The sequence below is a fragment of the Clytia hemisphaerica genome, unplaced genomic scaffold, assembly GCF_902728285.1.
Source record: "Clytia hemisphaerica strain Z4C2 unplaced genomic scaffold, Clytia hemisphaerica genome assembly, whole genome shotgun sequence".
Classification (NCBI taxonomy): domain Eukaryota; kingdom Metazoa; phylum Cnidaria; class Hydrozoa; order Leptothecata; family Clytiidae; genus Clytia; species Clytia hemisphaerica.
Window position 1 is genome coordinate 1,242,847 of NW_027104020.1, and position 19,907 is coordinate 1,262,753.

General features: G+C 35.6%; 4 protein-coding genes across 6 annotated transcripts in view; all 4 read right to left on the reverse strand.

Moving 5' to 3' along the window:
- Positions 1–176: 176 nt before the first annotated feature.
- Positions 177–7,728, reverse strand: LOC136811494 (uncharacterized). 2 transcript variants are annotated; one of them, XM_067068115.1, is made up of 9 exons: positions 7,487–7,728; positions 6,507–6,752; positions 5,643–6,174; positions 5,018–5,184; positions 4,415–4,586; positions 4,042–4,145; positions 3,467–3,548; positions 1,232–1,377; positions 177–659 (listed from the first exon to the last, which is right to left on the reverse strand). In XM_067068115.1, exons 2-9 carry the CDS (start codon positions 6,723–6,725, stop codon positions 369–371), a joined length of 1,713 nt encoding a protein of 570 aa, XP_066924216.1. In that variant the 5' UTR covers positions 6,726–6,752; positions 7,487–7,728; the 3' UTR covers positions 177–368. The 2 variants fall into 2 exon arrangements, with proteins under 2 accessions (XP_066924216.1, XP_066924217.1); XM_067068116.1 differs by having other exon boundaries at positions 6,507–6,764; positions 7,487–7,592.
- A 916-nt stretch (positions 7,729–8,644) lies between these two features.
- Positions 8,645–10,528, reverse strand: LOC136811498 (alpha-2B adrenergic receptor-like). The gene is made up of 2 exons (XM_067068120.1): positions 9,077–10,528; positions 8,645–8,887 (listed from the first exon to the last, which is right to left on the reverse strand). Exons 1-2 carry the CDS (start codon positions 10,463–10,465, stop codon positions 8,672–8,674), a joined length of 1,605 nt encoding a protein of 534 aa, XP_066924221.1. The 5' UTR covers positions 10,466–10,528; the 3' UTR covers positions 8,645–8,671.
- Positions 10,529–12,943: 2,415 nt separating this feature from the next.
- On the reverse strand, positions 12,944–13,963 carry LOC136811557 (neuromedin U receptor homolog nmur-2-like). Its single transcript, XM_067068179.1, has one exon. The coding sequence runs from the start codon at positions 13,961–13,963 to the stop codon at positions 12,944–12,946; it is 1,020 nt and encodes a 339-aa protein (XP_066924280.1).
- Positions 13,964–15,007: 1,044 nt separating this feature from the next.
- LOC136811479 (uncharacterized) overlaps positions 15,008–19,907 on the reverse strand; it is a 30,038-nt gene continuing 25,138 nt past the window's right edge. Inside the window, exons 31-37 of one of the 2 annotated variants that reach the window (XM_067068095.1) lie at positions 19,789–19,846; positions 19,332–19,452; positions 18,967–19,027; positions 18,076–18,119; positions 17,734–17,869; positions 17,486–17,596; positions 15,008–15,578 (exon numbers count right to left, since the gene is read on the reverse strand). In XM_067068095.1, coding sequence (XP_066924196.1) covers positions 15,462–15,578; positions 17,486–17,596; positions 17,734–17,869; positions 18,076–18,119; positions 18,967–19,027; positions 19,332–19,452; positions 19,789–19,846 — 648 coding nt within the window. In that variant the 3' untranslated portion in view covers positions 15,008–15,461. The remainder of the gene's footprint in view (positions 15,579–17,485; positions 17,597–17,733; positions 17,870–18,075; positions 18,120–18,966; positions 19,028–19,331; positions 19,453–19,788; positions 19,847–19,907) is intronic. The other variant, XM_067068096.1, reaches the window with a different exon arrangement.

A 19,907-nucleotide genomic window follows, 5' to 3' on the forward strand; every position in this document is an offset into this window, starting at 1 on the left:
ATTTGTAGCAAAGCAAAGTCAGTATGTCCATCAAACCCATCAACGTCCTCCTCCTCATCCTCAAGCACGTGGTCAAGCATCAACCACGCCCCTGGAAGCATCGTTCGATTTCAAAGAAGGAAATAAACAAAACAGGAATTATGGAAAAAAATTGATTAGCTCTCTGTAAGCATTCCTTCATAACATTTCATCGTTTATTTTAAAATTTGTACCTTAAAAATCATTTAGAACTATTATTTACAGTGTTTTGTGGTTAATCAAAATATACATAAAACAAATTTTTAGTCCATCTATCTATCTATCAAGACTACTTTTACTAATGAAAAAGTTTTCTATGTTGTGCAAATTTATCTCAAAAACCATTGCCACTATTTCGTACTATTCAAAAACTGGTCTTTAAGCACTCTTCTCAAAAGTTTGCCGGCAGCCGATTTCGGTAATTGTTCGATAAATTCAACACCTCCTCTAAGTTTCTTATGATCTGAAAGTTTGTCGGCCACGTAATCTTCGACGTCTTTTGTCGTAAGGGTTGAATCAGGTCGCTTAACGATGTACGCGCGTGGCAGTTCGCCGGTGCGGTCACACGGTACGCCGATGACACAAGCATCCGTTATTTGAGCATGACCGAGGAGAAGGTCTTCAAGTTCAGCTGGTGCCACCTGGAAAAATAAAATTCAACTTAGGAAACGATGTTTTCTAATAACAAACAAAACTCAATGTTTTTAAAATTATTTCTTTGCTAAAAGTCGGAAGAGCAGTCGCACTAAGAAAGTCATGAGTTCGGATCTCAGCTCTAGTTTAGACGGCCCAATTTTCCCCGCGTGCCTATTCTAATTCATGATATGCACCACTACAATGTCTTCTGACAATACATCACGGACCAAACAGCTGATTGGTTGTAAGTAACGTACGGGTAACGTAAAATCAGTCAATACGTCATTCTCAACCAATCAGTTGTTGAAGAATTGCAATGTCGACAGAAAGTTGGCTGTCTAAAGTCAATGCATTGCCCTCTTTTGACGTCAATACAATGACTTCTTTCAATCTATTCCAGGGAAAGATTTTAACTTTGTGCCCACTTTTTGCCTACTCTAACAGTTTGAACAGGCAGGGCAGAAAGTCGACCGTCTAAACTAGAGCTCACTTCAGTCTTCAGTTTAGTAGTTTACTATCAAACTAAGGTCAATGCGCGTATACATGTGTTGGCACACTATTGATGAAATATTCTTACTTGCAATCCTTTATACTTGATGAGTTCTTTCAATCGATCGATGATGAAAAAGTTAAGATCATCATCATAGTATCCAAGATCACCTGAATGAACCCATCCTTCTTCATCGATCGTGTTTCTCGTCGCCTCTTCATTGTTGTAATAACCTGTAGGTAACCGAAATTATTCGACTCATTTCTAATTATTGATTTCGATTCGTACTCTCGACTTCTTAATAAGGTTAATCTGTTTAAGGAGGCCTAAAGTCCCATCGCTTTTTAAGGGGGTAGTCATATGAGAAATTTGAAATGTCATTTTTTAAACTTTTTGTTATATCTTGTGAAGTAAAAAATATTTTTCAATGAAACTTTCCACAATTGTAGCACAACTATAAAGGATATGAAAAAGTAAAAAAAAATTCTAAAAATAGTAAAGACGGGGGTAATATCGTCCAGGGGGTAAAAGCTATAAAAATATTGTGTCAACCTTTTAAGAAAAGCTAAGAAAGCTATTCAAAAATTTTTTTTTGGTGAAGGTTAGTATTATGAAAGTCTCCAGAATGAGTGGAAAAATTTTTCAAAATTTCAAGCCAGGGGGTCTGGAACCTAAAATTTGTACTTTTTCAGTTTAAAAGTCAAAAATTGATTTTTTTGAAAAACTGCTTCATTCATCCTGAGGCTTACCATAATGGAAAACTACCCTGAAAATTTCAAGTCAATAGCTTTTCTCAATCCTGAGAAAAAGGCTGACAAGGTGCGGGAAAACCCCCTAAAACGTGTTTTGAGAAAACGGCGCAGAAAGTTAAAAATAGAGGTTTTTCTCAATTTTTCTGCGATACATAGACCGTTTTACAAAATTTTTGCTGTGGTTGACCAAAATGGATTGACACATTACTTTTAATGTTGAAAAGGTACTGGAAATACTAAAATAGTCCAAGTTTTTTGAAAAAAATGGCCTTCCACGTGCTCCGGGAATCTCCAAGTATTTTGCGTCAACTCTGCGTACAACGCGTAAACATGGCTTTAAGTCAATAAAAGTGCATTTTCTCGTCAAAAAACATATTGCCAACAAAATATATCATCCTTGTGCTCCCTCAAATCTGTTTATATCATTTACAGTTGAATTTCAGTGTTGATCTTAGGGAAACGTGTCTTCAGGTTGAACGTCAATCATGCATAGTTTTACTCAATTTTCCAGGATCACTTCCTGGCGCCATGAGTGCCACGATTCATCAAAGACTAGATTTCCACTGGATTTAAGACTCATAATGGATACATCATTGAATGTGTTTAGTTCCTTGTTTCAAACTTTATTCATACCATGGTTCATAGTCTATAGTCCATCACTTTGAAAAGTTTTTTCGGTGTACAAGTTTTACTGCTCGAAAACATCAGTTCGCAGAATCAAATGGTTGCTTTCACTCAATTATAGGCTTCCAAAGCTTTCCCAGATGTGAGAAATGAAATGAAACATTCAATAATATCATAATTCAATCCAAAACAATACATAAGCTCAGTTTCCATGTCAAAAACACAGCTGACTGCCTCCAAAATGTGAATGTTTTTGAAAATACCACTTCTTCGGTTACCATCTTTAATTACGTCATATTTAGAAATCCCGGGGGAAAAAGGCGGTATTGACTTAGACGCCCAAAAAGGGCGTAAAAAGAGCTTTCATTTGGTATGTCATGATGCTATGTTTAGAGCAGCCATACGGAAATGAGGCCCTAGCAACGGATGTGATTTACCGTTGCTAAGGAGAAAATTGTATACCAGGGCTCATAAGAAACCCTATATATCGGCAGATATTTATGCTACGGCCTTGAAATTTTCAGGGTATGTTCAGGGAGGATAAAGGATACTAAAAAGCCTTAAATCCCGAAATTGATAAATTTTTCACCAATTTTCAAAATCTCATATGACTACCCCCTTAAGATACAATGTCTTATGTTACCATGTGGAAACCGCTTTTAAGGGAATTGGTCTTGACAACATTGGCATGGTTTCCACATTGCAAAAACGAGTGCTCACTTGAAATTAACGGATTTTAGGACAATTGAGAATCGAGAATGCTTCACAATGTTGACAAGGAAGGAATAGATACTGGTTTCTTGATTTGTGGGGATCGCTCCTGCTTGTAAAGAGGACATGCTGCATTTCATCAGATTCTGATCAGATTGTGACACTGTTCCATTTCTGACTTTTTTTCAAACTAAATAGCTTGTAAAGATAAAGAAACTTCTTCCATGTTAGTTACCTGTCATGAGTTGATTTCCTCCAGTACAAACTTCGCCTTGCTCGTTCGGTCCCAATGCTTCCCCGTTATCCAATGAAATCACCTGTAAAAATTGATTTTCTCTTTCAGTTTCATCTTGATTTGTTCAGAGGGTTTAAAACACCCCTGTCTCATTATTTTGGCAGAGTTCGAAAAATTACAGCGGTGAATTGAAATATAGTTAAGATCTCACCAATAAAGAAGTTTTACTTATCCAGATACCCCATGTAAGCAAGAAAGTGAGTTTATCGGCGATACAAAAAGTTTCTGCAATCTGATTGGTTAAAAAGAGTACAATCATGGTGTTTTTCTAGAATGTATCTTGTATTTTACATGTACAAAATATGAATTGACGTAAAGATGTTCTTTGCTATAAAAGTGCCCTGCACTTTTTTCCAACACAAAAAGTGCATTTTTTGGGTCACCGATAAACCAGTTATGAGACATTTGTTCGTACAATATGTAATAGTTATCGATTCTCATATTGTACTTGCAACTGTCCGATAACTATGTATTACGTATTGTTATTGTCCGATATATGGAAAAGTTAAACATACCTTGCACATAACATCAGGTAAAACAGTTCCACAGGATCCTGCTTTTTGAAGTTGTGGATAAATACATTGGGAATGTGTAATGTTCGTTTCTGTCATACCATATCCTATACAAGAGGAGTTGGAACAGGATGACAAATGCCATCTTTAACGTACCAAAATATCCCTATACAGTGGAGTCTCCTTAACTCGAACCTCTATAACTCGAACAAGTTTTTATGATCCCTTCAGTTAACAATGCCTTGTAAACCTTACTCCATAACTTGAAATTTCATTAACACGAAAAAATTTGTGTTCGAGTTATAGAGACTCCATTGTACTTTAAAATGAAACTGAAAGTTCTTCATGAACATTATATTCCAAACCACGAACAAACCTTGCTGTAGAATAACATTTGGGAATTTCGTGTTGAATTGATTGATGGCGATTTCATCGATAGGAGCGGCTCCAACGGTGATAGAACGGAGAGATGATAAATCATACTGGTCCACTAAAGGATGGTTTAACAGAAACACTGCCACTGGTGGTACAATGGATATACGCTCGATCTATGAGAGAAAAAGAATTCTTATCTATTTGTCAGTTTTAATTTGAAAGTAATTTCCAGTCTAGTTCAAAATTGACTACCAATCATGGTTTAAATATATTGAGAATTCTGGTTATTTCAACGTTTTTCAAGATTTAAAGTTCCGGCGAGAAAGTCGATTTTGGGCTATTTCTTTAATTTAATCGAATATTTCAATTTGGGAAGGGTTGGCAGATTTCCAGGCTATATTCTGAGCCTTATTGGACTATTTTTGAACTTTCGGATTCTCAGATCCTAAGGCCCTAAGTATTAAGTCTAGCGTTAAATCTCAGAGTTAAAACCCTAACCTTCGAACCTACTTTAGAGCACTTACAATAAAGCAAGAAAGGCGAAAAATGTAGCCTAGAATTTTCAATTTTTGTGTGAAAAGGTTTTACATATTCAAGTACTAACCTTTTTCTCTTGAATGAGCGATAGGAATTGAACTGGATCAAAACCTGGTACCACGTGAAGTTGACTTCGATTGTAAAGATGTAACATCATAATATAATTCAAACCATAGATGTGATATATGGGTAGAAAACATAATGTCTTCTTGGGGAGCATTCCTTCCAAAGCACCTTAAATATAATATACACAAAACTATCATTATCTTTTTTAAGACAGCTTTTTCTTTATTTTTGCTAAGTAGAATGTTAAAAAGTCCTGATATTCAAAGCGGCAAGGCAGAACCCAGAATATACTTTTTTCGCTGCAACAAGAAAAAAAGAGAACTAAGTTCGAATGATATAAAGTTTCTGAAATCATTTTTAATTGATGCTCTCACAAATACGGAGGTTTTAATGTCATTCGCCTTGGTAAACTTAGGGCTAATCAGATGAGATATTCATTTGAGATATTTTGCGGTCGCAGTAGATTTCTTCGACATCCGGAGGTGCTGCTTAGAAGGATTGATGGAATCTACAGGCAAAATATCTCAAATCATCTGACTATGCCTTTTAAACCAATCTCCAAGAAGTGTGATGTCTATCAGGTACCCAGTTGTCATTAATGATCACAAATCAGACTCATTTCTTACCAGTAAGCTGGATGATATTGGAAGAGAAAGCATGATGGCTGATCATAACACCCTTTGGTAGACCTGTTGTTCCACTCGAATATAACAGAAATGCCGTCTCCTTATTGAGATCCAACTTTGAAAGATCTTTATTGAAATTCTCATCACCGTTATTCAAGATATCCGATAAATTGAAAACTCCACTGTCATTGCAGGCTACGTCATCCACGCAAATTAAGAGATCTGTGTTTGTCCCATCGATACATCGTCTGGCTTGTTCTAGTTGTGCTGAGCTTGTGACCAACGCACGAGGCGTAGAGCTGTTCAACAAATTCTTAAGCTCAAAGTTTGTATAGGCTGAATTTACTGTGTTTAAAGTCAATCCACTGGCAAGGGCACCCATCGTTGCGAAGGAGTACTCCAAACAATTTGGCGTATGTATGGCTAGTCGGTCACCCATTTGATAACCTTTTTGCTCAAAGAAAGAGGATAACCGCTTTCCATTTGCAATGAGATCAAGATAACTTGTTGATTTGCCAGTGTTTTCATCAATCTATGGTTAGAAAGTGGCGTTGAATGAAAGGTAATGGAAAAGTAATTTTTATTAAACGAGGTAAAGAAATGCAGCCAAAAAAGGGGCAAAATGTTTGACTAGAATAGCTGACTTCAAATGTAGCCAAGAGAATTTTCTAGTAAATTCAAACCAGTATATTTTTTGCGTATTTGAATCTTTGAGAAGCAAATTTCAAATAGCATACTGGTACAGGGGTGTAAGCTGAATTTGAAGCCTTCCAGATTGACTCGAAATGAAAGGGTCTCGAGCGTTCTCGAAAACATGATGACAGAGACTTTCAAAAACTCTGTTCATATTGAATAGTTTCTTACCATGGCAACCTCATCTCCAAACTCCTGAAACTTTTTACTAAAAAACGTAAACAAATCCTCCACCGGATGATCTAACTGAATGGTCGATTTGACGATATTATCTTCCGTCAGATAAGCGTAATCGGTATGTTGTGGAGATAATGAAGAATGACATCTCGAAAGTAGTGGAGCATACTTTTGTAAACGCCTGATCGTTCTTAGTGAGATTATGGATGACATCTTGATATTCAGGTGATTGGCGAGTCCCTATTGAAGAAACTGTTTGATGGATTATATTAAACGTGGATTGCCGGCTCCGAAAAATGTCTTTCGAAAAGTCTTAGAATTACAAAATACATGTTTTTCATTAGAAACCAGCCAAAAAGAATATATATATGCTAGAACTTTTGGGGAAACATGGTAAGAACTGACCACCCTTAGATTTGTAGAGCTTAGCCAAATTTGCTTAAAATTATCTGAAACTTTCGCAATTGCATAACACTAAGTATTTTACATTCCGACTTTAAATTGAGCATATTTTGTTCGACTTGAGCACCAATTTTCATAACCCAAGGTAATTTTTTATATCTAAATAAATTAATTTGAAGAACGCCAATAAGCACATTCAGTTTCAGGCTCTCAGTAAAAGTTAAATGTTTAATGAAAAAAAAGAAGCACAAAGACTTTCTGAAAGGTTAAGCATAAGGGAGTCATCAGAAAGTATCTATTAAGGGGATTCTAGGAGGGGGGGGGGTCAAAAATTTTCATGTCATTTAAAGTGGCCTATATTAGGAGGGGGTGCCAAATTTATATTGACTGCTTAGGGGGGTATGAAGTTTTTTGGGGATATCAAGGGGGTAAACGAATTCTTTCTAGAATTTTTGAAAATATCCTCCATCCCACCCTAGTAGATACTTTCTGACCACTCCCTAAATAAGGGGTATAATATAAGTATGATTCCCGTTCAACTCAATGAAATCTACATGATGAACACAACTTACCTAAAACACAAACTGTTTCTTGTTCAACTCTCAACTCAAGCCCCGTTGAGCTTGCAAAAACATGAGATTTGTCTCTCCCTTTATAAAACGTTTCCACTTTAAAACTACGAGTTCAAAACCGCAATAAATACATTTTGTAACACGAGAACGTTAAATACTTTTGTGATCGAACTTTTTGTTTGCTTATGTTAAACAAATCAGTACTAGTACGTTCAGAAATTCATCACTTTTAACAAACTTATTGAAAAAAACATCTTTTTTCTGATCTGAGAAACATCATCGCTCTTGGGACCTTCCAGTTCCTGGCTTATTACACAGCTAATACTTAAGAATGTATTCGTAATGTATTAAGCAAGCAAAAGATAACCAATTACGTTGGTCATTACGTGAATTTGCAAAATCATTAAAAAAAAATCTCTAAAAGTGGGGATGAGCTGGAGTTTTTATAAGATACTTCACTAATTGGTCATTTAAAATAATAGAGATGACGCGTTCTTTAGAAAAAGTAATAAAATCCTTTGTCTCAAGATTCAACCATCAACCGAATCATCGAAAACCTTCTAAAAACTCCAGGTTGACCCTAAAAGTGAGCTTTTTTGTAAACGTCAAAATGAATAAAATTCAAATATTGAATATGAAAATATTTTGTGATCGAGAGTAGTCTGAATTGAGTTACAACATTGCACCAATGGAATGTTGCTACACCAATCGCACTCAAGTAGCCAGTCATGGACCATTCTGAAGGGAGGATACGTTCTCAGTACTCATTGTACTTCGTCGAACATTTATGTACCCTACCTTACAAATCCATCTACAGATTACTGTAGCCTTCCAGTTAGAAGGTGGTAGCGACCACTGTCTCAGACCTTCCCAGCAGCCCTAGGCTCCTTAGGTGTACGTTCGATCACATATGTAAAATGGTGTAAGCTTACATGCAATCAAGACAGTTTTGTATGATTATTCACTTGTGGTTCAAGGGGAAATTCCCTATCGACCATAACAAAATTAACTGTTTTCTGATCTGAAAACATCTTTTCGAAGATAGTATACAGTATGAAGTACAGTGTCAGTTAGAAAGTGATAGAGTATATCGTTAGAAAGATGGTTTAGAGTAGGAAATAATAGAAAATACAAGTAATAGCAACATGACTACCCAAATCAACGTAAAAGTGTTGATGATTATTTCTAAGCCAGTTTTATTTCGCCTTTCCACACAAACCGGTTTTTGACGAATTTCCATAAAGCTTTGTATGAGGCGCGATAAGGTTTACACATCACTGCATAAGCAATAGGGATTGCTATGGAACTTGTCAAACTCAGGTTGTATGAAAGCCATAAAATATTGTAATAGTTCTTGATGAAATATTCCAACCCACTAACCAATACAATGTTGATTGAAATCTGGAAAAGAGAAAGATATAGAAATATGTTAGAGTACCAAACATTTAATTAATTGCATTTAATTACATCCCTGTCACAGCTCAGTGACGGTCATAAATGGGGTTTTCAGTTTCAGTTCGGAAACTGGAAGTTTATCCCTATTTAGAATATGGAAAATTACTACAAAAACGAATCATACAATTTACTTACAGCTAGCGGTAACCAAGAGATATAAAACAAACACACGACCACGCCCATAATTTTCGCAAAACGTTGGCTTTCTGTCCGAAAATCTTTCAATGAAGCATTGGACGTCCGATTTCTGTTTCGTTTGCTGAGATGACGAAGTATATTAAACGAGCTGAAACGTTTTTTGGCTTTTTGACTGATTGTGTAATCGGATATGGCCCGAGTGAAGGAAGGTTGGTCTGGCTTGTCTCGATGAGGTAAAGGACTACTATGGGTTTTGGCTAACTTTGGTTTATCTGCTGCTTGGGTTATCGAGTCATTTCCACGGCTATCGCAGCTCTCGCTTTCAGCAGTATTGAGCCATGAGACTCGATTATTTTTCTTTTTAATGTTCTCTTTGAAAGGTGGTTTTGAGTAATCACTTTTAGATACTGGTCGATCGTGTGTAGTTTCACTTGTAAATGTTCTTCCCTTTGTTGGAGTTTCTCCCTCCTTTATATCAAGACTTGTTTCTTCCATAGAAACTCGCCTTTTCGTATCTGGGAAATTTTCAGTAAAATCTTTCACCAGTTTTGATTCCTCGTTATTTGGGGTGACTATAAAATCCAAACTACTGGTAGATGGACTTTGTCCCTCAAAAGCAAAATTATCTAGTCCTGATACTCGTTTTTCACTGATAGATTCAAGTATTGTTGAGCTCATTGTTATCTCATTGGCGATACCTTTCTTCCGTGTTGGGAGAGGAGAAACGTAGCTTAAAGATTGTGACTTTTTCATTGTCTTCTGACGACTAACAAGGCCTGATGTTGCTCTAAAGATACCTACATAGCACAACAAAACAATCGCGAATTGAGCATAAGCCATGGCGAGAACAATGTAAGCGATATCTGAAGTCCAGTCTGCGGTGCAAAAGCTCTGCATGTGCATACTAATGCGACCAAAACCTAAAAACGGTAGCGTGGATATGATTCCAGAAGAGAGCCACAAAATAATACAGATAATTTTCCCATGTTTGAGGTTGATTTTGACTCGATATACCAATGGTTTGTATAAAGCAAGAAAACGATCTATTGTAATAGCTGTAGTTATGGTAACATCAAGCAAACGTAACATCGTTCCAAAGAACACTTGGGTATAGCACAGTGACATCAAGCCTGTGAAATTCTCATTCCCAGTCGCACGAACATAAGCTAGGATCAAGATAACAGTCGCCATGGTTAAGATAGACGAGATGGCTAGGCTCAACATAAAGATATCAGGGATACCACGCTTTCCTTTCTTTCGCATAAGATATGATACGATGGTCATTGAGTTGATGAAGATTAAGAGTAAAGCACCTAAGCTATACAGGATAGCTTTCTGTTGGTCACCGTCGTGATTCAAAACCAACGCTGAAGTGTTTGACATCATATGCTTTGCTGAAAATCCAAAAAGTGTTAAATAATAAAAAAGTGAACTGAATATGAAACACTATTCGACGCTTTCATGTGTAAACCAGGACATTTTAGTTGCACTCATTTTCTTCAGCCTGGTTTCTATCAAAAACACTGAAAATTTTTTATGTAATTTCTTATTATGTGAGATTAGCTTGACAAGTTAAGCCTCATTTTGTTACCTTTGCTATATAAATCACTTTTGAACTATTTCAAACTTTTTTTTCCCAATAGATCTATAACCGATGTGTCTGAAATTTGACAAAACTTGTTATAAATATTTCTGATAGTAACTCAATTGATCACAAAAACAAGTTTTGAAGGTAAAAGGCTAAAGGTTTCCAGATACGAAATTACGACAATACTGTAATATCCCCTTCTCACAAACCCGGTGGAACCCCACTCCACTAATCGTCCCTAATGGAGAATCATACAATTTTTGTCCCCGCTGAAAATGATCAAATAAACAAATCCTCACTGCAAAATATGCTTTTTTTCTATCTTCACTCAATTTTCTGGCTTGAAAATAATGGAGCTCAAACCCCCAGCCTTAAAAAACAAAACATCATTCCGCATCGAGCTCAGTCCGTTATTCTTACACTGGCTAAAATCCTACCGGTACTGTGAGAGGGGGTGTATTATATATCTGTGTTGGAGGACCCCACCCAAATCATGAACAACCCTAGAGGGTGTGAAAGCTTCCTGTATAATGTCAATTAATGTCAACATAAGAAAATACAATAACAGCTTATCAGCGTAATTCTCATTGACAGATCTTTTGACTAAATTGTCGTCAAATTTTTCCAGAAACCAAAATCAGCTGTCAACAGCTGTCAATAGTACAAAGTATAGTCTGAAAATATTCATTTTTTATTCTTCCCACCAGAAATGAAAAAAATCGTAAAAATAGCTATTTTTCGTAAAAGCATTCGCTTACATCATTCAGGCAAGATTTTTGCACCTGATAACAATTTTAAACCTCAACCTTTCAAACTGAAATGAAAACTATGGATTTTCCCTAGACAGTAGTATTTTGATACTCGATCAACCCCGCTAGCCATAACATTCTTACAAACGAATTACTTATCAGGGATGTTTGTACTGAAATACATCTCAACGAAAGCTACATAACCTTCAAAATAGTCAAATAATAACACTTTGACTCATCATGCAAGAAACGATTCTTCCGTACTTTAAAAAGCCAGAAAACACATTAGTCAAAAGCCATCTTTGTCAAAAAACATGTTATGTTTGCACATTTAGGCTTGATGGCTTAAGTTACACAAGCAAACATTTAGACATTTCTAGCCTTTGATCTGAATGCTTAAAGGTATTAGCACCTTCGCTTATTTCGTTCTGTTTTCAGTGTATGTAAGGGAATCGCAACACCATAAGAAAAAGATCATAAACTTTTATGAGATACTTTAATCGTAGAAATTTTAGCGATTTCAAAAGAATTCGCGTGGATAAATTTTAGCGAATATTTGTATTAAATTATTGGCTGAATTCGTTTTCTATCATTTCTTTGGACTGAAACCCTTCTTATTGATAAAAACTTATCAAGGCAATATAACCAGAAATTTTGCGTGGATAAATTTTAGCGATCTGTCGATTCGGCGTGTTTTAGCGAGATTTATTTTGGCGAAAATAGGGTAAACCTCGCTAAAACGCTAAAATTAGTCTCGCTAAAATTTCTACGATTAAAGTATTCACCTTCACGAGAAAAAAGACAGATTGTAGCACTGAAAATACAAAACAGCACTAGCTGTCCCTGTCTTAGTGATCTGTTAGTTGATAAATCCCTAGCCAAGGAAGGTACAAAAGGCACCTTATGTTATGGGATGAAGAATATCTTGTTTTAAATGGCTTCAATTCTATTGAGTGCAGTTTTCCCAGTCAGGAGGAGAAAATTTAGAAGCATTTTTTAAAACTAGGGACAATAAGGCTTATAAGGTTATTCATGAAACTTAGGGTAACATGTTTTTTTCGAAGTTGTCTTTAAAAAACCTAGAAATATATTTTCCATAACTTGAAGACTCCCAACACAATAAATACACAACCGGTTTATCATTCGTAAGCCCTTTACCTTCCATTTTGCCTATCATAGTCTAAGACGAGCAAATGGTCGCTTCAAGATCTAGTCAAGCTTGGTTCATGATAAAAATTTCAAAATTCAACAACTTTTTGTTAGAGTGAATTCTATTGAATCTTAATTTACAAACGTTTTGATTAATAAATTAGTTACAATATTTTGATAACAATTTTCCAAAAAGCCACAGCGTAATGTAGTAAGTATGTTTAAACATTATCTCTACTTATTTACAAATATTTACAAATCCCAAAGCGCACAAAGTTTTTGTTGTATAGTATTAGTCTGAATTGCAGAACCACAGGTAAAATAGGAAGATGGGATCATTCTAAAGTTCTGTATGTCGAAAAGACCGGCAGCCGACCGCTAATTCACCGTTTCCTTGGTCGTCGACATCATGCTTGTTTCGCCTGCCAATCGACTGTTTTGTTTCCATAGCGACATCAAATCTTTTCGGAAGGATTTGCTTGACCAGCAATAGAGCAAAAAGTTGATTCCGTTATTTGTGTACCAAAGTTTATGACAAATGTGGTGTCCAAGGTTGTAATTGGCTTGTGTTTGTGGCGAAGACTGACTGATGTCGAAGCGAGCGTAATACAAGCGGAATATTAGAAGCGGACATGTTGTTATGATGAACATCGTAGAGACGAGAAGCAAAACTCGAGTTAATGCTCTCTCAGTCTTCCGCTTCTTCTTACAGGCTTCGTTTGATTCGTTCTGGTCAGCGTTTAAATCACCTGGTTTCACCTTCGATCTTTGTTTGATTTTGACGATGATCAAGATGTTACAAAGCAGGATCATGATGAAGGGTACAAAACTCGAAATGGTTACTTCGAAAACTTGATACTTTGCTACCCAGGGTGCTTTGTTTTTCAGCCCGAAAGCACAGATAGCTATCCCCGATTCCGGGTTCAAGAAGAAATCGGTTGTCCACAGGTAATGAAAGTTTTTGATGAAAGCTACGGCACCGATGATAGCGATACACATCAGACCTTTAGAGACGGTCAAAAATTGAAGGCCTTTCATTGGATAACGTATGGCGATGAAACGATCGATGGAAAAGCAGACGATGATCCAGTGAGAATAATTACCAAGGAAATTGACGACGAAGAACATTCCTTTGCAATGTGCTTCAGTTAACACACGAGGTTCGAAATTAAAGAGGATCCAATATTGAAGAAGACCAACCAACAACATTAATGAATCCAAGATGGAGAGGGCTAAGATTAGATAGGTCGACGAACGATTGCGATGTTTCTTGTCTTTGTAAACTAAGAAACTCAGGATGTTTCCGATTGTCCCAAAGAACACCAAACATGGTGGATAATACAAATTGATTTGAGCACCCACCTTAAACTCTGACAATTGGCTTGCGTTGCTTGACATGATTCTTTAAGTGGAAAAATGAATTTCTGAAAACATTTATTTATCAAGTATGTCTGAAATGAAAAATAGAAGAATTAATTAAATAGTTTCGTTGAAAAGAGTTATATTTAGACAGCTGATTACAAAATAGGGCTTCCTCTTCACGCTAAAGTCAAATGGAAAATGAATTTGATATCGTCGTCAGGATCGAATAAAAATGGTGTATATTCCTTCTCGCACCAACAATAAAAACAAAGGATGGGCTAGGAAAAGAAAAATCACTATGGCAAATTAAGGACAGTTCCAAAGTTATCTATGGCGCGCCAAAAGGCTTTTTAATACTAACTTTTTTTTATAATATCAACTTTTTTTTATAATAACAACTTTTTTATATAATACCAACTTTTTTTTTATAGTACCAACTTTTGTTTTAGTTCGAAGTTTTTTCATAACACCAATTTTTGTCTCGCTTACTATGCGTGTATAATCGATCAAGTGTAGAAAGAGTCTTATCGCGATTACACCTAGCCTGGAGGCCACTTAAGGTTTTTTGATAGACTGGATGACGCGATTCTCTAATTCATGATATGCACCACTGGAGAGTTGGTATTATAAAAAAAATTTAGTATCATAAAAGAAAGTTGGTATTATAAAAAAAAGTTAGTATTAAAAAGCCTTTTGGCGCGCCATAGTTATCAACCAATAAATGATTCATGTCAAATTTAATATTAAAAGTAGTCTTTTGAAAGCCGTTCCGGATGGAAATATGGCAAAATAATTTTCTTCATTTTTTGAAAATTTTTTAATATAGGCCTCAAAGATTTGTAAAATACATAATTGATGATTGTCGTCCATACGGGCGGCATGAAAGATAAAGTTCTGAAACAATAAATCAAAGTCTCTTTCTTTTAATTTGAACAAGGTCTGATATCATCGAGCATTCTCGGCAGATAAGAAGAAAATAGACTTGTAAATTACATTACATAATATATTATTTTGAGAGTAACTTTCCGAAAATACTTTGTTTGACTAAAAGGGCGAATGTGAATTAAAAATTGTAATAAATGCGTTGACTGCGTATTGCATCTTTCATTGAAAACCTAAAATGTACAAAAATCTTAATGTGAGAGGTATATAAAACTCTAAAATTAGGAATACATACAAATTTTGTATATAAAACTATTTACAGTAAAAATTTGAAAGTTCATCATAAAAACTGATTACTTTCGGTTCACTTATTATCTATTCGTTGAAATCATTTTGAAAAATAGATTTTGGTGATTATCCTAAAACTTACTATTATTTGAAGTAATGGAGTTGTCTTTCAAACATTTTGGAAGAATTGAAATACTAATTTAAGCCCATCTGAAGGAATAATCAATCAGCTTTCAAATTCGTTAATTCATTTCATCATTTTTCATCTGATTGTTTAAGCTTGGTGAGCCGTCCAAAGCCCCGTCCCTTTTAATCAAATTTGATAGCTAGTTCCAGTCCCTTGAACTTATGAGTGATGGATTCATCAACTTTCGTTGTAGACGGTCATCCATTTGCGAAACCAGATCTTCTTCATCTCCATATGGTGAACTTCCGGTAGACTCTTCTTCAAACGGCTGTAATCTAGCCAACTTAAAAAGACCTGAATAAAAAGTTAGAAAAAGTCCTCATTACATTATATCCACAAGGGTTGGGTTATCCAGAAGATTTATAAGAAATATGAAAGGAAGAACCACCGCCCTGAAGTCTTTTCTATCCTTCCCAACCCTTTTCGAAAATTGACTAAAGGGAAGGGGCAGTAGGCAGCCAATGTAGGAAACTGTGTAAATGTGGAAACCTATTCTTAGCAAGGAGAATCGTGTTCTTTAGGTGATTTCTCTGCAGGTCGGGTCCAAACGAAGACTTCGTACTTAGTACGAGATGGTGCTTTTTATATATACGAAATATAACCATCGATTCTTATTAAAAGCATCTAAAGAATCTAAAGATTGAATGTGCGAAAAAATATTGGGAGAGAGATGGCGTAATCTCAGGGTCTCTAAAGTTTATGAAACTTAGTTTGTGTACGGTGCTTCTTTGACTGAAGTTTGTTTATGTTTTATTTTAGTATAAAAAATACGATATTATATAGGCCAAAAAATTTTAAAATGAACCAATATTTGCGTGGAAGAGACTCTGAATAAGTTCGTTTATTTTATCTATCGCGCAAAATTTGAACTTCTCTTTGATGAATCATTTTAATTTTGCTTTTAGGTCGAAAGCCAATAAAAAGAAATCCAAAAAACTAGAAATCAAGATGAAGTTTAGTGCTCAACCTTAATACGATATGATGAAATAAAAACTTTCATAATCAACAAATTTGCCGGGTGCTCCACGAAAAAGTTTAACACTTTGAATTCAATTTTCTCGAGTTCTAATGAGTTGTAACAAAACAAATCGAAATTTTGGCGAATTTCATTATCCGATTCAGTCAAGTTGGCCAAAAGTTATGATCAAAAGGAATAAAAAACACTTTTTTTACACACGGTCAAGTTTTTTAAAGAAAATCGCCAGTTCAAACTTTAAAGGCTTATATCTCCGGATCTAGAAGGAGTTAGAAGCTCGTTTATAGTCCGTTGGATAGCTTAGAGTCCCCTCTTTCTTTAAGGCGCCTTCGGCACCATCCAATTTAGGAAGGGCGGGGTGGGCGGCAGCTAAGGGGGAGGGGTAGGTAGGGAGAATTAAAGCAGCGGACCTGCCTGAATTATAGAAAGGCGCCCAGTGGTAAAACTTCAAATTAATTTGCTTGACCATGAAGCCCAATTCAATTCCTATGAGTTAGACCAAAAATGACGATTTCTAACTCAAACTGGACATTACAGGAGGGTTTCGCCCTCCTACATAGGCCATGTCTGATATATACGACATTAGCACTTAAAGGATTAAAGTGCTCAAAATACCAAAAATCGAACGATTATCTTTTTATCAAGAAAATGATAATTGATGGGAACTTTTAAATGAATATAAGGTATTTTTGCAACAAATCGCATGAAATTTGAATCAAACATCTCAGGAGAAATATGAAAATCATTTTAGAATTCTCAGATCTTTAATAGTCAGAAAGACTAGTATTTTACCATGAAACACGTGTTTGACGATTTTTGATACGTCGCTTTTATAACGTTTTGAAGACTTTCTGGCAGTAAATATTTTATTCTTTTGTTCATAAGTTAATCTTCCCTTTTTCCGACGCGAAAGAATTCATTTCTCAGTTATTTGTAGAAAATTGAATCCAAATTTTGAGAATTGTCGTGTGATACACCCGGTATATTGGTAAACCAAAACGATAAGATTTTTTTTCAATTAGAGACATTTTGAGAGCGGAAAAGAGAAAAAGTTGGATTTTCTCAACTTTTTATTTTCCGCCGAGAAAGCTTCAAATTCCGCCTTACTATAAATCGAGCATGCGCAGATGAACCAATGTAGACGGAAAACACTTTGCGAGTAGAATTTCCGCCGAATGGAAAACGGCCTTTATAGTATATAATATTGTATAATTCTGTATATTACCTCGGATATAAGCTTCCTTCGATCTTGTTTCAGAAGATTTTCAACGACATTTCTTCGGATAAGTTCTTTTCTCCATTTGAGCCACATTTTGCTGAACAAGTTCTGTCGGTACTAAAAACATGTACCAGAAATGAAAGTCAAAGGCGTGGTCATCGTTTTTAAAGAAAGAGGGTTAAATTTCTGAACGAAGCTTTCATATGGGTTCGCTAGGCTAAAACTAGATTAGAAATATAGCATCATTTTCTTACCATTGAGTCTGCCAGTCGTAACATCGCGATTCTTTCTAACCATTTTTCGAAATATTTACGAGACAATTTCTCTTTACGCCGTTTTTCGAACAACGATCGGTCCTTCTTCTGTTTCCAATGAAGAAATAATCGATGTCTAAAAAAAAAGAGGAAGAAAAATGACGTCATCAGTACTGTATGGAAGAAATGTTGAACTTTGAGTGTTCAGTGATCCTTATTCTTATTGATACGATTCATGTACCTTCGCACAGTGCAATTCCTTGCCATGGCTAGAAAATGGCCACATTGTTTGTGTTAAATTTTTGTCTGTTATGGAGTATGTGATATGAGTGATGATCTTACTTTATGTGGTAATTGTGAAATTCTTGAGCAGCAATCAAATGCCTCTGAAATGGAAATGAAAAACAGCTACATTTGGTTGTCCTAAGCATAGGCGGTTTTAGAACAAGTTGAACTTATCAGAAGAAGAGATTTGTAATTGTAATTTTATTGTCTTTTAACGAACGTTGCACGCCTTCGCATGTTACGACGTACTTACTCTATTGTCTTAAATGCGCCATTGCTAAGGCGAGAGTGTTTTTTGCTTCAAATACCAAGCTGTTCGAAAACAAACCGGGTCAGTGGACAAAAATTTGTCGTGACAAAAATCATGCAATGCAGAAAAATGAAGAGGGCATAAAACCACATATTACAAAATGTAAAGGAGATTTTACTTTGCTTTTATCAGACTTCCAAATCTTATTTCACGGTAAAAAAATGCTATGAATAAGACCTTTTCGAGAATAAAATAAGTCACGAATAATTTAAGATGTAGCTAATAGCTGAGGAGAGGTGGATGTGATATAATGATAGGGAACATTTTTATCCGGTAAAGATACGTCACAAAGCTATATCAATGATAAAATCTGGACCAGGAAATTGCATGTTTTTTCTTCAGGTTGAAATTTCAAGGGCTCCTTTTTATTTTCAATGTAGTTGTTGTCGATAGTAAATTAATTCTACAACTTGTCCGACACTGATGTAGAAATACTCTTGCAGCAGGAGGCCTGAACCCCAGCTCTTATTTTTAGAGATTTTCGAAAATATATGTGGAATAATTCAGCAAATAGACTGGGGATGCGGCATAGCAAAGACTGATTATTCCTCTCCGTCAGGAAATTGGCCTGTTTCTTCAGAGCTTCAGCGCGGGCGGCCGCCAATCCGCCATCGGAATATCAGCAGATAATATTTTACCTTTTCAATTTCTTTACGTGCTTTCTCTTCAGTGTGAAAATCTTTCCAAACCTTCAAATATCTGTTGTTTTTTTAGAAAAGGAAAATGGATTTGCAATTTCAATATTAATTGAGAAAGAAAACAAGTTATAATATAACAATATTTCTGAATGAGCCAACCGCAGTCAGTCATAAAACTCAATACGTCAAGTTTGCCGTTTTATAATTTCAATCGGCAATATACTAGATTCGATTCCAAATAAATGTGCAGCAACTTCAAGTTTTTTTGACGAAAACAAAAGAAATCTAAATGCCGCGGTGGTTCATCTGCAAGAATGAAAAGAATTTAAGAAAATACAGCTGGAGAAATGTAATTTAAGATTTACCTTTTCGTGAGCTGTGCATTGTAAAAATCTTGCCAAGTTTTCTTCAAGTCAAGTTCGTTTCTCCATAGTATGAGCATTCGTTTCATTTGGTTTTGGCGATAATATCTTCTGAATTGATTGACTATAGAAGAAAAATACACTCACACTCATATTCGTATTTATATGATTGGGCGATTCGTAAAAAGCATGACAATCAGTAGTACCCAGATCTCTACAACAATGTAGTTTGTATGAGAAGAACATATTCTTCATACAGCATGTCGGCATCCCAAACAGCGCAAGTCATGCTTTTAAATTGACGTTCCCACAAAAAATAAATTTATTTTTTCAAAAGGTCATATTACCACAATTTTCTTTGTACAAGCTAAATAGTATCGATCAAACGAGCCACTTTACACTGATTCAGAACATTTGAGACTACGATGCTGAAGATAACTAAGGCAGTCTTATTGGTCACCTTTTGTTTGGAGTCGCCATTTATCAGCAAATTTCTTGGTGTTCCAAAACACAATTTTCTAAAAATGCAAAAAAAACAAACAGTATTGACAGGAGACATCTGTTTATTGCAGCGTATCT